The sequence below is a fragment of the Myotis daubentonii genome, chromosome 13 (genome assembly GCF_963259705.1).
Source record: "Myotis daubentonii chromosome 13, mMyoDau2.1, whole genome shotgun sequence".
Lineage (NCBI taxonomy): Eukaryota > Metazoa > Chordata > Mammalia > Chiroptera > Vespertilionidae > Myotis > Myotis daubentonii.
In genome coordinates this window covers 61,599,330-61,618,819 of record NC_081852.1, presented here as the reverse complement: position 1 = coordinate 61,618,819, position 19,490 = coordinate 61,599,330, and the positions used below count along the sequence as shown (strand labels likewise).

Sequence of the window (19,490 nt, the reverse complement as noted above, 5' to 3'; positions counted from 1 at the left end):
GGCTTCGAGGCGTGGGGGGCCCTCTGAGGGTGACCCCTCACTGATGAGCAGATGCCGACGTGGTGGATGCACGCGCTGTTGGCATCCGTCACAGGATTCGACGCCCGCCCCGCTGCCCGCTAGACGCGCTCTCTGTGTAATTACAGTTCGAAAACGAGATCATCACCAAGCTGGACCACGAGGTGGAAGGTGGCCGCGGGGACGAGCAGTACAAAGTGCTCTTCGACAAGATGTGAGCGCTGCTCCGCGGGACGGGGCGCGGTGGGTGCTGCGGGCGGAGCCGGGGGAGGCGGCGAGCCCACAGTGAGCTCTGCAGCCCAGCAGTGATGCCCGGGGTCCGCGATGGGAAGTCCTGCACCCCGCACGGCACCCCCGCGGGGTTCAGGCCGCGTGAACACGGGTGAACACGGGTGAACACGGGCGGCTCCCCGCAGCCTCCTGGAGCACTGCCGGAAGCACAAGTACCTGGCGAAGACGGGCGAGACGTTCGTGCGGCTGGTGGTGCGCCTGATGGAGCGGCTGCTGGACTACAGGACCATCATGCATGACGAGAGCAAGGAGAACCGCATGAGCTGCACCGTCAACGTGCTGGTGAGCGAGCCCCCCACCCCGGGTTCCCCAGGTCCCGGTGACCTCTGGCCCCCGGCTTCCCCGGCAGACAAGCCTGCGCCGCCGTCTCCGGGCCTGTATAGCCACGGTGGTTCCCGCAGAGAAAATGCACGTTTGGGGTTGAGTGGCCTTTCCCCTGTCGCCTGATAGCCCCGCAGTCTGCACCTCCCGGTCGGGAACTCTGTTGTGTGGCCTCGCTCCTCTGTGCCGTCTCGCCGAGCAGGCCCGTCCGAGAGTGGCCGACTCGCGGTTATTGTACCGACGCGGTTCCTCTCCTCGAGGCCCCTCCACGGTGGTTCCGACCGGAATTCTAAACTCTGAGCATCCGCCTCAGTCGTGAAGTAGAGGATTGAATAGGATGCAAAGTGTAGGAACTGCGATCATTAGGACTGCCCCTCCTCGCCCCCCCCCCCCCCATAAAAAGGGAAGGCGTGTGCACGTTGGTTTTGCATCACGTGTGACCCTGTGGCCTTAGTGCAGAGCACTGGGCCCATGCGGCTGTGCTGGACACACGTTGAGGAACCGTGAAATTTCATTGTGCATGTCACACCCTTTCTAGAACAGGTTTCTTAAAGGCGCTGTGCTTCGATTTTTCAGAATTTCTACAAAGAAATTGAAAGAGAAGAAATGTATATCAGGTATGTAGGTGCCGTGTGTGTCGCGCCCTCTACGTATCTGTTACAATTGTGCGGGTCACACCCACGCCAGGAAATGTTGAAGAACCACGGGTTCATCGTTTGGGAGTCGTGAAGCCTAGAGATCGGATTTGGGGAGCACCCATATGTGTTTGGGGCCTGTGTGCAGCCGTCCAGGCCTGTGCGGAGATTGGGGGGAGGGGGGGCGTCATACTTAGCCAGCTCAGAAGCAAAGACATAGATGATTATTTCACTGGGGTTGGTACTTCTTGGCCACAGATCAAATGAAAAGGCCAGTTTTAACCCGTTAATTGCCACGCGGCCTAAATGAAAACCATCCCATATGCCAAGATATCTTGAATTTAATTTAAAAAAATCAATTTGCAATGAATAGTATAAAAATAAATATAGAACTCACCATTCGGGTGTTCTTAAATAGTTTCAGCTGCAAATTCTCACAGAAAATGACTTTAAAGTTGGTCAGGGCTGCCACTTAGGGAAACATTTTTTTCTATAGTCGTGTGTAGTGTGTGGGGAAGGTCCACCGCTTACTTCTACAGGTGCTTACGGCGCACAATGGGTTAACTTTATCGGAAACAGGCAACATGAGAGGTTTCAGTCCATTCTTATTCTGACCCCATCGCCTTGTGTTTTGTACTTTCTGCTGGGTTTTTCCCATCGCCCGCCTCCTTGTAGGGGCCAGCGTCACACCCTCAGCAAGACCCCCATTAGGGTCGCACTCCACGGGCACTGGTGTTTAACGATGGGTTTATTTCACCCCCCATGGTTTTCCAACTTTGGATTTTTACTTTTTCTCTTTTTTTTCTCCTTTTAAAAAAAAGTGCCACACGACTATAATAATACACTTTGGGGAAAACAACCAAGTTCCTTTTTTCCAAAACTGTCGGTCGCTTCACATTGATTTCTGTATGGCAGGACCTTCTTTGGATCATAGTCACCGTCACCCCCCGAGTCCTTTTTCTTACCGGTTTGTGTTTTTATGGGTTTGGGGGGCCTATGGATTCCATCGTCACGTAAGAAAATCAGTCAAGCACTGCGTCGTCTCGTTTCACACGGACGGAGACAACTCAGAAAGGTGGAAGGAATGAGAAACCTGGGAGCGCCTGAAGTACCGTCTACCTCCCTGTTTCGTCTCCAGTTCTGTCCCGAAAAGAGAGGACGTGGGTTTGAAACAGTAACGGTTGCCTGTGACCCTGTGGGGGTTAGTGCTCCCTCCAGCAAATGTGCCGTCGGCATGGCGGGCGGAGAGCGCTGTGTAAAGAAAGCACAGCTCGATTTATTGCTGGAGGAAGATGTGTCTCTCGCCGTCACTGACGCAAACCATCCGGTGACATTGCAAGAACGCGCCTGTGTTTTCTCGCCTCAGGTACCTGTACAAACTGTGCGACCTGCACAAGGAGTGTGACAACTACACGGAGGCGGCGTACACCCTGCTGCTCCACGCGAAGCTGCTGAAGGTAAGGGAACCGCCGCGCTCGCCGCGGCCCTGTCGCCGCCGGTGCTCGCGTCGCGTCCAGCTGCTTCTCGGGGCCGTGTCAGGAAACCACACGGTAAGACTCCTTCTGTGGTGTTGGCTACATGCAGTGGCAGCAACCGAGACATTCCGGAAATGCCTGGACGGTAGGTTGGCCCCAGTGGAGGCAGATTTGACAGGGTGTCACAGCAAGTTGTCACTCAGCGTCGTAAACACGAAACGCCCATCACTGGCTGTCAGCTGGCAGGTAGAGACCCCGCAGGGCCTCGTCACGCAACCAGGCGCAGCTACGGTGGGGAAGGGCGTCCGCGAGGAGGCAGGTCGGGGCTGGAGGAGCCACAGGAGGGGCGAGGCACACCCTTACCGACGCCGGCAGAGTCCCAGGCCCGGGTCAGGGGATCCCACACCACCTCCAGGTTCACATTTTAGAGCATGAGCAAATCATCAGAGCATTTTCTAGCTATAGCCTCACTTTTTTAAACATAGAAAAGCATCCCAGTCCATCCCAGGTGTGACCAGGCTCATAGCTCATCCCAGTCCTTCCCAGGTGTGACCAGGCTCAGAGTCCATCCCAGTCCATCCCAGGTGTGACCAGGCTCATAGCTCATCCCAGTCCATCCCAGGTGTGACCAGTCTCATAGTCCATCCCAGTCCATCCCAGGTGTGACAGGGCTCAGAGTCCATCCCTGTCCATCCCAGGTGTGACCGGGCTCAGAGTCCATCCAAGTTCATCCCAGGTGTGACCAGGCTCATAGCTCATCCCAGTCCTTCCCAGGTGTGACCAGGCTCAGAGTCCATCCCAATCCATCCCAGGTGTGACCAGGCTTATAGCTCATCCCAGTCCATCCCAGGTGTGACCAGGCTCAGCTCATCCCAGCCCATCCCAGGTGTGACAGGGCTCAGAGTCCATCCCTGTTCTTTCCAGGTGTGACCAGGCTCAGAGTCCATCCCAGTCCATCCCAGATGTGACCAGGCTCAGAGTCCATCCCAGTCCATCCCAGATGTGACCAGGCTCAGAGTCCATCCCAGTCCATCCCAGATGTGACCAGGCTCAGAGTCCATCCCAGTCCATCCCAGATGTGACCAGGCTCAGAGTCCATCCCAGTCCATCCCAGGTGTGACCAGGCTCATAGCTCATCCCAGTCCATCTCAGGTGTGACCAGGCTCATAGCTCATCCCAGTCCATCCCAGGTGTGACCAGGCTCATAGCTCATCCCAGTCCATCCCAGGTGTGACAGGGCTCAGAGTCCATCCCTGTTCTTTCCAGGTGTGACCGGGCTCAGAGTCCATCCCTGTTCTTTCCAGGTGTGACAGGGCTCAGAGTCCATCCCTGTCCATCCCAGGTGTGACAGGGCTCAGAGTCCATCCCTGTTCTTCCAGGTGTGACAGGGCACCGTCAGCTACCAGTTCTGTGTTTCCAGACCTGCCAGTTTCTCTCCTTTGGACTCCAGCCCACTTTGCCTCCTCAGGGCCTCTGCACCGGGCGCTGCCTCATTTCCAGGCCCAGCAGCCTGGTGACAGCAGCACCAAGCGTCCCGGCATTGCTGCCACATGAGGGCTCTGAATGCTGAGCTCCCTGCGTTTTCTGCCCGAGGGTGGGCAGCGAGGCCTGGCCATGCCCTGTCCCGGTGGCAGGACTCACACACTGCTTCCTCCTCAGTGGTCGGAGGACGTGTGCGTGGCCCACCTCACCCAGCGGGACGGGTACCAGGCGACGACGCAGGGGCAGCTGAAGGAGCAGCTGTACCAGGAGATCATCCACTACTTCGACAAGGGCAAGGTGAGGCCGTGCGGCGCTGCTCCCCAGGGCCCCTGCGTGCACCTGCCGTGCACCTGTTCGCATGCACTTGCCCGTGCCACGTGCACACCTCTGAGCTGCGTGCTTGTGGACCCGGCATTTGGTACAAGTTGTGGGTTGGAGGGTTTTGTTGCAGAGGCTGTAGGTTAGACCAGTGGTCGGCAAACTCATTAGTCACCGGAGCCAAATATCAACAGTACGACGTTTGGAATTTCTTTTGAGAGCCAAATTTTTTAAACTTAAACTGTATAGGTAGGTACATTGTTATTAACTTAATTAGGGTACTCCTAAGCTGGCCTTTGCTAAACACGTCCTCATTGTATAATAATAAAGCCACCAACACAAAATAATTACAATTCTTAAATTGATGACAAAAATACCTGTAGGATTTGCAGCTGGTTGGAAAAATACAGGTAACTTTATGCTTCGAGTAGGTACTTTTGTCACCCGCGCGCAATTTGAGGGCGCGACTAGCACTAACCACTGCACAATGAGACTGCCGGCTCACTGGCTCTCCCAACTCGTGCATGAATCACGCGAACCTCCCGCGCGCTGTGTATCCCGCGGCCGCCTGCGCCGCATCTCCCGTGGCCCGACCACCCGACACCCCCCACTTCTTCTAACGCCACTTCTTCAAAATAGACTCGCCCAGGCCGAAAACCGACTTCTGCGCATGGGCCACGAAGTTTCAATCGCACTGTACGTGCGCGCCCGCACGTGGTATTTTGTGGAAGAGCCACACTCAAGGGGCCAAAGAGCCACATGTGGCTCGCGAGCCGTGGTTTGCTGACCACTGGGTTAGACAAACACAGATTCTTGCAAGAACAATCCGGCTTTTCCTGCCCCGACTCCTGCGTGCCTGTTAGAAATAGCCGTCCTCGTTCAGAGCGATCGCAGGAGTCCCCGGTGTGAGCCGGGACCGGCACGCAGGCAGGGCCTTCCCGCGCCGGGGACAGACGGGGACAGACGCGGAGGGAACTGCAGACAGTCTCCATCCGGCCTGCGTTCGGCGTCACTTCTGCGGCGCAGGAGTGTTCAAATCCCAGGACTTCGGCTCGATTTGATTTTAGGGGGAAATTGCAATTCTTTAAAGCCATCTATTCAGTAAGGGAACGATGCCACAGTTCAACGTGAGACCAACCGCTGCTGGGGTCACAAAACTGAGACGTGGAAACGAACGGGCAAAGGATGGCTCGGGCTCATGGACACAGGCTCACCTGCGGAATTGAGGAGCCCTCACTCTGTCCTCGGTGGGGGAGACGGCACACCCAGAGCTGCTCTCACTGTCTTAAACGTACGCAGCTTCCCAGGGGAGAGGGGGCTCACAGGCCCAGGCGGGATCTGCCTGCAAAGACCGGGAGCAGGCGCTCGGGCAGCCCGTGGGCGTGGCGTGGCCGTGGACAGCGTGGTGGCTGCAGAGACGCCCACAGTTCCGGCAGGAAGCTGGGTCGGGTGCTAGCAGTGTTTCTTGCTTGCCCGGCCGCAGTGGCTCAGTAGTTGAGCGTCGACCTCTGAACCGGGAGGATTAAGGTTTGATTCCCGGTCAGGGCACGTGCCGGGGTTGCGGGCTTGATCCCCGATTGTGCAGGAGGCTGCCAGTCAGTGCCTCTCTCATCATGGATGTCTCTGTCTCCCGCTCCCTCTCCCTTCCTCTCTGAGGTCAGTAAACGATGTATTTATTTAAAAGTTTTTTTTCTCTAGCTTGTGCTCCAAAAGCAGCAGCCCAGAGGATGGTCTGTTTCTTTATATCGGACACTCCTCCGGCTTTTGAATTACGTGGTTATCTTCCTGTATTTCTTCCACGTAAAATCATTCTTTTATTTTTGTGCCTTTCCCCCCGTTTTAAAAAGTTTTCAGTGTCCCTCAGCTCAGCCCCTGTTTCTGTTTTGTTTTTTACTTTTTCTCCCTCTCCGTAAAATGTCATTTCCATCTCTGTCCCCTTTCATTCTTTTTCGGTTCTTCCTTCCTGGGCTGACAGTCGCTCCCAGCCCTTTCCTATTGTGCTGTCGCCGCCGCGCCAGCGTCCCCCGAATGCCTCCTGTCGGGTGTAATCACGGCGGGCGTGCGCTCCTCCCAGACACGCTCTGAATTGCCTGTCTCATTGTGCTCGGTGGACGCCTAGTAATTTCCAATAAAGCCTTTCACACCGGCGCCACTGACCATGACCGGCTTCTCTGCGGAGGAGGAGTCCAGAATAGGCCTGCAGCAGGAGACGGCGGTCAGGAGGGCCCGCGCTCACCGCCCCGCGCTCACCACCACGAGGCCCCCTCGGAACCCGGAGCCCCGGGCAGTGGCCGCAGAGGGGCGTCTGCTTGGCAGCCCACGGGCAGCGGCCGCAGAGGGGCGTCTGCTTGGCAGCCCGCGGGCAGCGGCCGCAGAGGGGCGTCTGCTTGGCAGCCCGCGGGCAGCGGCCGCAGAGGGGCGCTTGCTTGGCAGCCCACGTGACGTGGGCAGCCGTGACTATTTCCGACCCCAGCTCTGTTTTCCCCTCTTAAAATAGCCTCGCCCTGACAGCCGCACTTCGCCTCGTGCCCAAGTCGAGGAACGAGGCATCTTGCGTCATCTCGTGAACCAAAAATAGGGGCTTGGGAGCCAGTTTCTGTTTTTGGTGAAATGCTTGGCCTTCTTTTCTAAGAATTGGGGGTGGAGTGTCCTCATCCTGTGAGTTTCACCCTTGAAAACCACGGTGGTGACTAAGAGGAGTTGCAGGTACAAATGTAATGACACCCTCTCTGCGGTTCATGCCAGCATTGCCTACGTTTTAGAAAAATCCTGATACTCTCCAGGACCTATTCCATCACCCGGGACTTGGCCTGAGCATCCGTCATGATCCCCTCCTGTGAAAAGCAACCATTTACCACGGAAGCATGAGAAAACCCGTCTTCAGAGTCAGCACCCTCACCGCTCCCCACACGCGGTGGCCAGTGAACGCACAATGTCAAGAATGCTCCCGACGGATTAAGGATTTCACACCAGAAAATAGGGTTGTGCGTGGAGATGGGAGCCGCAGAGCCCAGAGCCCTTCGAGCCAGGCCGGCCATTCAGTCGCACAAGTTGACGCGATTTCCTCACCGAGATAAACTACGTGGGGATCGTACTGACCTGGGTTCTCTCTGGCTCAGACTGTTCCTCGAGGTTTTCACGTTGGAAAAGGGAGTGCCCCGCCCTCCCCAAAGGCGGGTGGAGATCTCCTCCATGCGGAACCCTTTCGCCGAGGCTGGGTGGAGGGTGGGTGTGCGTATAGAAAATCTGACAGAAAACACAACCGGGAAACCTCAGGAGGAGTTGGATAAGATATTTATTCAAGACACATATGCTTTTGCCTGGCCAGTGTGGCTCAGTGGTTGATCATCGACCGGTGAACCAGGGGGTCACAGTTCGATTCCCGGTCAGGGCACAGGCCCAGGTTTCAGGCTCCATCCCCAGTGGGGGGCGTGCAGGAGGCAGCTGATCCGTGATTCTCTCTCATCACTGATGTTCCTGTCTCTCTCTGCCCTTCCCCCTTCCTCTCTGAAATCCATAAAAATATATTTTTTAAAAAGACTTGCTTTAAACACAATGGCTTTGATATGTGTCTAAAGCATCTCATCCGTCATTTAGGGCAAGAGCACGTTAGGCAGGGAACGGGCAGCCCTCAGGCTCTGGGCAGCTGAGGGGTGAGGGAGTTTGCAGAAAAGTGAAGCCCGGAGAGAGAGCGCAGGTGAGGGTATCGTTTCAAGGACAACGGAAACACGCAGGCGCCTGGAGGAAGCATGGCAAGGAGGGGCGCTCGCCCCTGGAGATGCGGCTGGGGCCCGGGAGGACCGAGAAGATCTGCCAGCCGGTGAAGAGATGGGCGGGATGCCCGCGACTTGGACACCTGAGCAGGAAGGAGGCGGGGCGGGCGGGGGGCGGTGCTGGGAGGAGCAAGTGTGTCCTCCGTGGGAAGCACTTGGCCAACGCTTTCTTCCCCGCAATCTTTTTCCACTCCGGGCCTGTTTTCATTTTGTCTGTCCAAGTGCTAAAATGCAACTCTTATCAGAATAGCTCTTTTCTCAGCAAAAACAGCAGATGGTTTCTTTAGGCCGTGGCTGTGTGAAACGTATTTTAATCCGTTGGGTGACTCAGTAGTAAGTAAAGCCCTGGGTGGGGTCATTCTGCTAAGGCTGTAGTCGGCAAACTGCGGCTCGAGAGCCACATGCGGCTCTTTGGCCCCTTGAGTGTGGCTCTTCCTAAGCCTTAGGAGGACCCTAATTAAGTTAATAATAGTGTACCTACCTATATAGTTTAAGTTTAGAAAATTTGGCTCTCAAAAGAAATTTCAATCGTTGTACTGTTGATATTTGGCTCTGTTGACTAATGAATTTGCCGACCACTGGGCTAAGAAAAGGCAATGACTGGCCGGCAGGTGAGGGATCGGTGCCCGGGGAATGCCAGGTGTGGGGCTTGGCAGTGCCCAAGGTGTGCCAGGTGTGTGGCTTGGCGGTGCCTGGTGAATGCCAGGTGTGGGGCTTGGCAGCCTGTGTTCTCAGTAGACTTACCTTTCACACCGTCCCAGCAGGAGGGTTGGGGCAGCTGCAAGTGCCCCCCGTGGTCCGTGTTAGGGCTGAATGTTTGCATCACCCCAGCCCACCCCAATTCAGATGTTGCAGCCCCAGCCACCAGGTGAGGGTGTCAGGAGGTCGGACCTTTGGGAGGAACTCTGTCCAGACAGGGTCATGACTAGGACAGGCCCCTGAAGGATCAGTGCCGATACAGGAGGAAGAGAGCGAGCTCAGGGCCACGGGATGCCCAGCGAGGAGGCAGCTGTCTGCATGGCAGGGGGAGAGTCCTCACTGAACCGAATCGCCCGCACCTTGATCTCGGATTCCGGCTCCAGAACCATGAGCAAGGAATTGTGCTGGGGAAGCCGCCGTCTGTGGTGTTTTTTATAGCAGCTCAAACTCACAGTCATCATGAGCAGGAACTGAGGAAAAGACCAAGCTGGGCCCAGTCTACCCCCTTACTCTGTGCCCTTATGCGTTCGACCCTCAATCTCCTTATCTGCAAAATGGGTATAATCAAGAGACCCACCTGGCCAGGTGCAGGACTTACACAAGAGAATGGACCTCGCGGATGCAGGAAATCACTCGCCCCGAGGATCCGTGCTCCGTCTGCGGCCATGGTGGGCGGAGAAGTAGGCGATTGGTGCCTGAGGACCCCGGATTTGGGATGGCGGGGCCCTTCCTGATTCTAAGCCAACAGCCTTCTGTTCTGTTCATGAAACATTTTTGATATTTATTTTATATATTTAAATGCCATTTAACGAAGAAAAATCAACCAAAAAAATGAGTTTGCGTGTCACCTCTGACACGCGTGTCATAGGTTCACCATCACTGGCCTAGTTTTTCTGACCATTGAGACAGAGCGTTTATGAAACGGGACGATTGGGGAAAGTAGCAAAATCAGGCTCGTCACAGCCTGTCCTCGCCTGCGGCCCCCCTCCCTGGTTCCTCGGCTGACCACGCAGATGGGCTGGTGGCCACGCGGGTCAGCAGGATGGTGGGCAGAGGCCGCAGGGTGCTCAGCGGATGCCCGTCGCGGCCAGAGGACACGAACCTCTGGAACTGCTGGTCTTTCCGACATTCCCCTCGTCGTGTTTTGACTTAAGCTGATTTCCAACTTGTGTTCCCAGGAACGGGTGTGTCCCTGTGTTATGCTCTGACCGCACGATTCAGGTTTGGGTCTCTCTCCCTTTTCCTCGCAGATGTGGGAGGAGGCCATCGCCCTGGGCAAGGAGCTGGCCGAACAGTACGAAAACGAAATGTTCGATTATGAGCAGCTCAGCAAACTGCTGGTAGGTCCTTCCTTCTTCCTACATAAAGGGTCCCGGACCATCTGAACGTACTTTCCTGGCATTTCCCTCTCCCTTTCCACGTGGGGATTCTCCCGTGGCCTCGGGCAGCGTCCCACCTGGGTCCCTGTGTCCGGCTGCTCCTGGCCCTCAGGTACCAAGCTCTCGGGCTCCCATGGAGGGTTCACATGTGAACAGTGCTGACCCCGGGCACACAGGAGCCCCGACGGGGCGGGTGGAGAGCAGCCCAGACCTTTCTCTTGCCACCGAAGCTGTCAGTTCCTCCCTCCTGCCTCCTCGAACCACAGCACTCACTGAATTCTGCCGTTAAATCCTTCTTTAATGTGTCCCAGTATCTGATCAACGCCATTTTTAAAATCCTAAAGACCAGCCTGGCCAGCATGGCTCAGTGGTTGAGCATCAACCTGTGAACCAGGAGGTCAGGGTTGGATTCCCAGTCAGGGCACATGCCCAGGTTGTGGGCTCCATCCCCAGTGTGGGGCGTGCAGGAGGCAGCCCATCAATGACTCTCTATCGTCATTGATGTTTATATCTCTTTCTCCCTTCCTCTCTGAAATAAAAACATATGTATATTTTTTAAAAATACTAAAGACCAGCCATTTAATCAGAAGACAAACACCTGTTTTGCGGTTGTTGAGAACACCGGTTGCTGAATGTGGGGTTTGGGTCAGATTTCCCTGGGAATGCGGACGGTCAGTGAGAAATGCCGTCAGCCCTCAGCCGGGCTGGTGAGCTCAACTCGGGGCCGCTTCCTGCCCCTCGCCCGCCCTCCTGGCACTGCCAGGGCCCGAGGAGCCCGCTGGGGGCATCCGGAACAGACCCCCCACCCCCTCCAAATGCTCTGTTCAGACCCGAAACGCAGTTTCTACTTCCTTTCAGAAAAAACAAGCTCAGTTCTACGAAAACATCGTCAAGGTGATCAGGCCCAAGCCGGACTACTTCGCTGTCGGCTACTACGGGCAGGGATTTCCCACGTTCCTGCGGGTGAGTTCTGCTCTAGAGCCCTTTCCACGCGGAGGGCGGGCGGGGGCTGCGCGTCCGAGGGTCCGCGTCCGCCCGGGGCATCCCCCCACCGGAGGGACGCGTGCAAAGTGTGAATTGCAGTCCTCCTGCGGGGCTGTGGCGATGTATTCACCCGCCTCACAGGCCACCTGCCGGGGGCATCTGGCGATGACGTGAGCAGTTGTTACAGAAACGGGCGGCTGCAGGCAGGGCTTGCGGCTGCCTCTGGAACTGACGTTTTCTGCAGGAATTTACCTCATTTTTGTAACCCGATTCATAGTTACATTCCTCGCGAGGAACGACTAACTTGATCTGTAACGTCCCCGTGTTTTCATGTGTGAAGGGCCCGAATCAGAATGCAAAGTCAGTGGCATTTCTAGAAAATGTTATCAGCGTTTTCACCTAAAACTCACCACTGTTTTTCTGTGAGAGCCTTGATATGTTTTTTAGTATTAAGTCTTCCTCCTGGTGCGAAGCCTGATAAATCCCCGCTCATTTCATAGGACCCTGAGCTCCTGAGGTGTGTGGCTTTATCTAGCCTTTCGAGACGTCCACGCACGCACATACATTTCCGACGAAGACTACGTATTCCTTTGGTTTCTGCGTGACATTTTGTTTTTAGAGAGAGCATTTTTCGTCTGTAACGGGTACTGTATGACAGACCTCAGCACAAAGTGAATAAAATGTTCAGTTCTTAAACTGCTCCTTCTTTAATAATTTACAGGAGCAGCGGATAAGTTGAGACTGGGGAAGGAGATAAAGCGCATACCAGGAGATCTCTCTTTATCTTTTGAAAATTCACTAATTAGACCCATTTTAATGTGACCTGGAGCCGAGTCTCAGGGAGCTACATGTAAAAACATGCAGTGGGCTGCTCTCGGTCCATCCGCCTGTCTCTCCCCTCCTCCTCTCTGGCATCTGTCCAGGTCACGGCTGGTGGCAGGACTGCAGCTGATGTGGGACCAGCCAGCCTAGAGCCCCTTGCCCAGACCCCCCAGGCTGAACCAGCGAGAGATGCCACGTGACTGAGGCCCGGGCCCTGGGCGCAGTCTCCTCTGGGTTCACAGCTCTGAGATGGGGCAGGAGGGGTGGAGGGAGACAGCAGGCCAGGGCCCAATGGTGGCATCACACTGTCTGCCCACTGCCACCTTCGTGTGACTGACACTCAGCCGCCAAGGCCCTGAGCCCCAGTACGTCTTGGAGTCAGGACCTTCCTTACAGATACGTTGACAGAGTGGCTGTGTCACATGCAGGCAGAAGTGGCCCCAGCAAGGCAGCCTGTGTAAGGCAAGACGCAGACCTGCTTACACACACCCCAAGGTCACACAGACCTGCTTGCACCCCCAAGGTCACGCAGACCTTATACCCCCAAGGTCACGCAAACCTGCTTACACCCCCCAAGGTCACACAGACCTGCTTACACTCCCCTAAGGTCAGGCAGACCTGCTTACACCCCCCAACGTCACACAGACCTGCTTACACTCCCCCAAGGTCAGGCAGACCTGCTTACACCCCCCCAACGTCACACAGACCTTATACCCCCCAAGGTCATGCAGACCTGCTTGCACCCCCCAAGGTCACACAGACCTGCTTGCACCCCCAAGGTCACGCAGACCTTATACCCCCAAGGTCACGCAAACCTGCTTACACCCCCAAGGTCACACAGACCTGCTTACACTCCCCCAAGGTCAGGCAGACCTGTTTACTCCCCTCCCCCAAGGTCACCAGAGTAAACTTGTGTCTCACATATTCACAGCTGTGTCCCTCTTAGCCCTGCCCCGTGAGCGAGACACCATGACCCACTGGCCCTGGCGCTGGGTTTCCCTTTCTAACCGCGTCCCGCCCCCCTGGAGGCTGTGCACTTGGTTTTTCACGGTTTTGTAAACTGGTTGTTACTGCGCAGCCTGCAGCACGTGACCTGAGTTCCGTGCCCTGTGCTCGGTGCTGAGGACGCAGGGTTAATTCACGCGGCCCTGGTTCTGGGCTCTTGCTGGGTAAGACCATGCAATTACACGGTCAGTGCCTTTTTCTTTCTTTCTTTTTTTTTTTTTTAACACTTTTATTGATGTCAGAGAGGAAGGGAGAGGGAGAGAGAGAGATAGAAACATCAGTGATGAGAATCATGGATCAGCTGCCTCCTGCACACCCCCCACTGGGGATCGAACCTGCAACCCAGGCATGTGCCCTGACCAGGAATCGAACCGTGACCTCCTGGTTCATAGGTCAACGTTCAACCCCTGAGCCCCGCCGGCCGGGGCAGAGCCTTTTCCTGTAAATGAGACGGGTAGGACCCTCGTGTGTGAACTTGTCCCAGGCCCTCCCCCCCGCCCCTCCCGGTACTGAATGAATGTCCCTGTTTCCAGGGCAAAGTCTTCATCTACCGGGGGAAGGAGTACGAGCGCCGGGAGGACTTTGAGGCTCGGCTCTTAACTCAGTTTCCAAACGCCGAGAAAATGAAGACCACGTCCCCGCCCAGCGAGGAGATCAAAAGCTCCCCCGGCCAGTGTATCCTTACACAGCGCCACGCGCGCCCGGGCCAGCGCCGGGCCGGCAGGGGGAGGGCTGGGGCCCTGGGGCTGCCTCCCCGGGGGTGATCCTTGACCTCGTGCCCCTCAGATATCCAGTGCTTCACGGTGAAGCCCAAGCTGGACCTGCCCCCGAGATTCCACAGGCCGGTCTCCGAGCAGATCGTGAGGTAAGCCCCCCATTGTCCTGCCCGGACGCGGGCGGGAGGGGACGGACAGCTCATCGGCCATGTCACTGGGAGAGGCTGGGCTTCGCCTCGGCGAGGGGGAGCAGATTCCTTTCAGCATCAGGAAGGAAGTGGGGTGCAGTGCAGGAGGTGCACGAACAATGCCTGGGTTAGGGGCGCCCGCTGCCACGGTCCAAAAGCCTTTGTATAACTTCTGACAACCACAAACCTTCCTTGTCCCGCGGCATCTGGTGGCATGGGTTCCAGCACCCCCTGCTCAGGCCCTCTCTGTACCGCGGTGCAGACCGATGCGCACAGTCAGCCCTCAAACAGCCACCCGATTACGGAAAAGAATCCACGCTCAGTGGGCCTGCGCACATCACACCGCGTTGTTCGAGGATCAACTGTAAAGGACGTCAAGGCTGGGAGGGTGCCGGGTTATTCCCTTCCAGGGGTCAGAGGTCGGCAGCCCAGGGAAACAGGAGGGGGAGGGGGCACCTGGTCTGCTGGCGACACCCTGGGCAGAGGATCCTGGCAAGTGTTCAGCCGTGCCCCGTGCCTGGGTGTGGCCGAGTGTTGGCGTTCTGCGAGGCAGGAAGGAGGGAGTCCCAGGCGCACTCCCCGTGGGGAGCTACCCCCAGCGATCACGTAACGTGGGATTGTGAGGCAGGTCTCAAAACTCACAGGGCAGGCATCCGAATCTGAGTGAGATTTTACGCCTCTGAGTGGTACCTGGCTCAGCAATGCTGTGGACACAGCCTGCTCCCCATGTTTCTTTGATGTTAAGAATGTTCTTTTCCATTTGATCCATGTTCTGGTGGAAAAAAAACACACACAAAAAAAACTAACCTATTGGATGGCTTATCAGTGCTCAGGGTCGCTTACCTCGCAGCCTGAGGTTGGGTGGGTTCACTCCCAGCCTTAACCTCTTGTCGGCAGTAATGACAAATAGGCTGGGATTCCGCTGATTGCCAATGGTAGCGTCCACGGGGCATGCGTTCTAAGTGGCGCGATTTCTTCTCAGAGACATAAAGCAAGGAGTGAACCGTAGTTTGGCTCAGACATTTCCCTCCGACGTGGGGAGCCCACCTGCGTTCCATGCAGAGGTCCCCCTGCCCCCAGGTGAGGGGGGCACGCTGGTCCGGTCCATGCCTCTCTTGGTGGTTGCAGATCTGCCGTGTGTAGATCTGAAACTACTAGTAACGCATGTAAGACCTGTTCAAAAATAATAAAGATGTCTTTTTTTATTTTCAGAATAATAAAGTATTAAGTGAAATTATTTTAAGAAGTTCGCTGTTGAAAGACTAAGTTAAACGGATCCATTATTAATTGACAGTTTTACGTAACAAGCACAGGCGTGGCGGCGGGCCTTTCCCTCTCCTCCGAGTCACCTTCGCCGCTGTGCGTCTCTCTGTCACTCTGCATCTGGTCTCCCTGAGGGTTTGGGGGACCGGGAGGAGGCAGCTCCAGCTCATTTTTCCACCTGCCAACGTCCGCGTCGACGCTGCGGGGGGAGAGAGGCTCAGCTAGCGCCTCCGGTCAAGGTCAGGGATATTTTAGGGAACAGGTGTCCCGTTGGGAGGCACGGCCTCGCCCCGCAAAGGAAATCGACTGCTTTGGGGGTTAAATGCCTAATGATTTCTCTCTCTGCAGCTTTTACAGGGTGAACGAGGTCCAGCGATTTGAATATTCTCGGCCGATCCGCAAGGGAGAGAAAAACCCAGACAATGAATTTGCGGTAACACACACACACACACACACACACACACACACACACACACCCCTAAAGCTCATTCCACCCCCAACCAAACGGCCTGCGGGATAGTACGGCCTCAAAGGCCTGCCGTGCAGACACCCTAGCACAGCGCCCCTCAAACATAGACAGTGGCCTCTCAGAGGACGTCCCTGTCCCCAGGAGGCTGTGACAGGTGACGGGCTGCGAAAGTGTCTGAGTTCACACACACAGGTGCCTCCCTTGTGCCCTGTGTCTGTATCGAGTCACTGCACACAGACTCAGCCGCTCAGTGTGGGTGAAGGAGTCGTGTTTGTTGGCTTGGAACAGTTTCCTCCCATTTGTAAGGCAGCCTTTACAAAACATGGAGATTGTGAAGTGGTGTTTTTATTGAAACTGTACACACTTTTCAATGCTTAGTGAACGTGCAAGTGACCGTGTCTGAGCAGTGGGTGATGGTTCTCCCTCCTATTTCCATGTCTTTATTTTGGAACGTAAACATGTGCTGGTTATGTGGGAATATTAAAGCGTAAAGCACTGGTTTTGTTATTATGTGAGCGTCACTGTGACGAAGCCCCCTTGTCCTCGATGCACGTGCCTTTGAGTTTCACTTGACCTGACGGCTCCGTAAGGCCTGGGCCTCACTCACGGCAGCCTTTCCGGAAACCTGTTTGCTCCGAGGGAACCCCCTCATTTCCCCGAGCGTCCTCTCTCCCAGGGGACCCCGTCTTGGGGGCTGGCCTTGCGAGGGCCGGAAGTCCCGCTGGGGCAGAAGCCACCAAGCTGCTGACCCTGCTCACACGGGCATGTGTTCCCTTCGCAGAACATGTGGATCGAGAGGACCGTCTACACGACCGCGTACAAGCTGCCTGGAATTCTCAGGTGGTTTGAGGTCAAGTCCGTTTTCATGGTAAGGACACGCCCGGGAGGGATTGTCGTGGCCCTCGCTCACGCTTCCCCACGTGTGCCGTGTGGTCACTGCCCAGGGCGCACGCCGCCCCCAGATCAGACAGACTGAACCCGACATCACACTCGCCCCCTCCCCCCGTCTCTTCATCCTCAAACCTCCTGGTGAGATGGGTGAGCACAGCCGGTCGAGCTTATGGGAAACGGAGACAGCTTCATGCCTCCCAGGTGGTGCGCCAGCCTCCCCATGGTCTGCCAGCCCCTCCTCTTAGCTACGGGGAGAGCTTAGGGCAGTGATGGCGAACCTATGAACTCATTTTTTTGGTTGATTTTTCTTTGTTAAATGGCATTTAAATAGATAAAATAAATATCAAAAATATAAGTCTTTGTGTTACTATGGTTGCAAATGTCAAAAAATGTCTATATGTGACAGGGCACCAAAGTTAGGGTTTTTCAAAATGCTGACACGCCCAGCTCAAAAAGTTCGCCATCACTGGCCTAGGGCCAGGTCCCATTTGCATAGGGCTTTTCCCAGCTCCTTCCGATGATTTCATCGCTATTTGCATGACAAACACCTTGATTAATTGCACTTGCTCATTTCAAGCCAAGATAGCTTGCTACTCCTCCCTGGCACTTTAAAGAAAAAAATGTTCTTTTATTAATTTCAGAGAGGGAAAGAGAGGGAGAGAAAGAGAAATATCAATGATGAGAGAGCATCATGCATCGGCTGCCTCCTACACGCCCCCGACTGGGGATTGAGCATGTGCCCTGACCGGAAATGGAACCAGTGACCTCCTGGTGCATGGGATGACGCTCAACCACTGAGCAACACTGGCCGGGTGCCTCCCCAGCACCTTTTAAAGAAATAAAGACTTGCACCTCATTAGCTGACCCTGCGTTGCCTGCGGAGCGCTGTGGGGCAGTTTCCTTAGGGGCTCGTCGGCCTGGCTCCCTGTGAACGCGTGGCAGCAGCGATGGCCTGCATATGCGGTCCCGTTGAAAGATGCCCGTTTTGTAGTGTCTCCTGCCTGCCGTGCCCTGGCAGGGTCTTAGCCGGATGGCGTTGGCTACCATTTAGTTTCCAGCGAATCCCCTTGAAAATCTAGATGTGGTTCTAGGGCACATGGGACCCTCTCTTCCCGGCTGTGTTTCCCTCCAGTCCTTCATCCTCACCAGTCTGAGCCCTGGGCCACCCCAGAGCGTGCCCTGCTCGCCACATCCCTCCCCACCCCAGGTGACCCTCCTGCTCCGAAGCCCCGGGCTCCGTGCCTGTCCCCCCACCCTGGGCCCTCTCACTTCCTGTGCTGGGAGCACCCTCCGTGGGCCCATGGCACCCAGGCAGGCCCTGGCGGGGGGATCAGGAGACACGTGGCAGCACGCAAGCCTCACGGGCACCATTGCGTGAAACGGGGCAGAAGAGACCCTCCCGCCCCCGGGCGCTCAGCCTCTGAAGGAGCCTCTGCCCATGAGCCCGTTGTCGTCGGGGTTCTGTCGTCCGGGAGCTGCCTGGTGCCCCAGCAGCAGCTTCACCCCGGGGGGGGGGGCGGGGGGGGGGCGGCCTCCGGGAGGCGGCCGGGCACTGTTCCTTTGGGATTGGCCCGTGGGGACCACACCTGTGGACACCCGATGAGACGGAAATGCCTGGCTGCCTGCATCCGGGCAATCAATTGGGGACCGCGCCCCAAAAGGCTGCTGGGAAGACAGGAACACGGGAGGAGGAAGCCGGTCCTTGCTCAGAAGTGCTTCCCCCCGGCGAGGTCCCGGGAGCCCGAGCGGCGGCTGGGCCGGCGATGGGCGTGGAAGCAGCCGGCCCAACGCCTGTGCGGCCCCCGCAGGTGGAGATCAGCCCCCTGGAGAACGCCATCGAGACCATGCAGCTGACCAACGACAAGCTGGACGGCATGGTGCAGCAGCACCTGGAGGACCCCAGCCTGCCCATCAACCCCCTCTCCATGCTCCTCAACGGCATCGTGGACCCGGCCGTCATGGGCGGCTTCGCCAACTACGAAAAGGCAGGTGGCCCGCCAGCTCGCCACAGCCCTGCCCAGGGACGGCCCACCCTGGTCTCCCGAGCGGCCTAAGGCCAGGCCAGGGGGCCCGGGCAGCCCCTGCAGGCTGGAGACGGTCAAGGGCCCGCCATGGCCAGGCCTGGGCGGGGCACGGTCCCCCCAGGTTGGCTCTAAGAGGGACACCCGTGGCTTTCATGAGCCCTGGCACCACTGAGGCCACAGGATCGAGTCTGTCAGGGCGGGCTCCGTGGAGAGGGCCAGCTGGCCCCCGGGAAGCATCTCGATGGGAGTGGGCAGGGTTGACGGACAGCGGTGTGGCCTGGCCCCGGCGTTCCCACCACAAGCCGCCCCCTGTCCTTGTGAATGCAGGAGTGTGAGTGTGTTTCACCCACAGCTCTGTCCCCGGGGCCTGGCGCACAGTAGGTGTGCAGAGCGCATAGTGGGCGCTGGGGTACTGAGTGGCTCCCGCCCCTCCAGGCCTTCTTCACGGACCGGTACCTGCAGGAGCACCCGGAGGCGCACGAGAAGATCGAGAAGCTCAAGGACCTGATCGCGTGGCAGGTGAGTGTGAGAACGCAGCCTCGCGGGGCACAGGCGGGGGGCGGGGGGCGGGGGGGTCACACCTGCGCTTCCCAACTCCAGTGCAGCTCATTGCTTTGCTTTTCTACTCGTGCGCCTGAGACCGCCGAGTCTTTCCTCAGAGGGGCGGTTCTCCTGGGAGCTCTGTCCACCTGCTCTGCTCACCTTGGGCAGCTCACTTCTTGCAGCTGTTTTCTCTC

General features: G+C 56.8%; 1 protein-coding gene across 2 annotated transcripts in view; it reads left to right on the top strand.

Moving 5' to 3' along the window:
* The window catches only part of DOCK1 (dedicator of cytokinesis 1), a 288,665-nt gene that overhangs the window by 252,562 nt on the left and 16,613 nt on the right, over positions 1–19,490 (top strand). For both annotated transcript variants that reach the window (XM_059661723.1, XM_059661724.1), the window contains exons 34-46: positions 147–232; positions 435–591; positions 1,207–1,247; positions 2,632–2,722; positions 4,400–4,519; positions 10,263–10,352; positions 11,250–11,354; positions 13,736–13,877; positions 13,989–14,067; positions 15,718–15,802; positions 16,620–16,706; positions 18,538–18,714; positions 19,189–19,272. In XM_059661723.1, the coding sequence (XP_059517706.1) occupies positions 147–232; positions 435–591; positions 1,207–1,247; positions 2,632–2,722; positions 4,400–4,519; positions 10,263–10,352; positions 11,250–11,354; positions 13,736–13,877; positions 13,989–14,067; positions 15,718–15,802; positions 16,620–16,706; positions 18,538–18,714; positions 19,189–19,272 (1,344 nt within the window). The remainder of the gene's footprint in view (positions 1–146; positions 233–434; positions 592–1,206; positions 1,248–2,631; positions 2,723–4,399; positions 4,520–10,262; positions 10,353–11,249; positions 11,355–13,735; positions 13,878–13,988; positions 14,068–15,717; positions 15,803–16,619; positions 16,707–18,537; positions 18,715–19,188; positions 19,273–19,490) is intronic.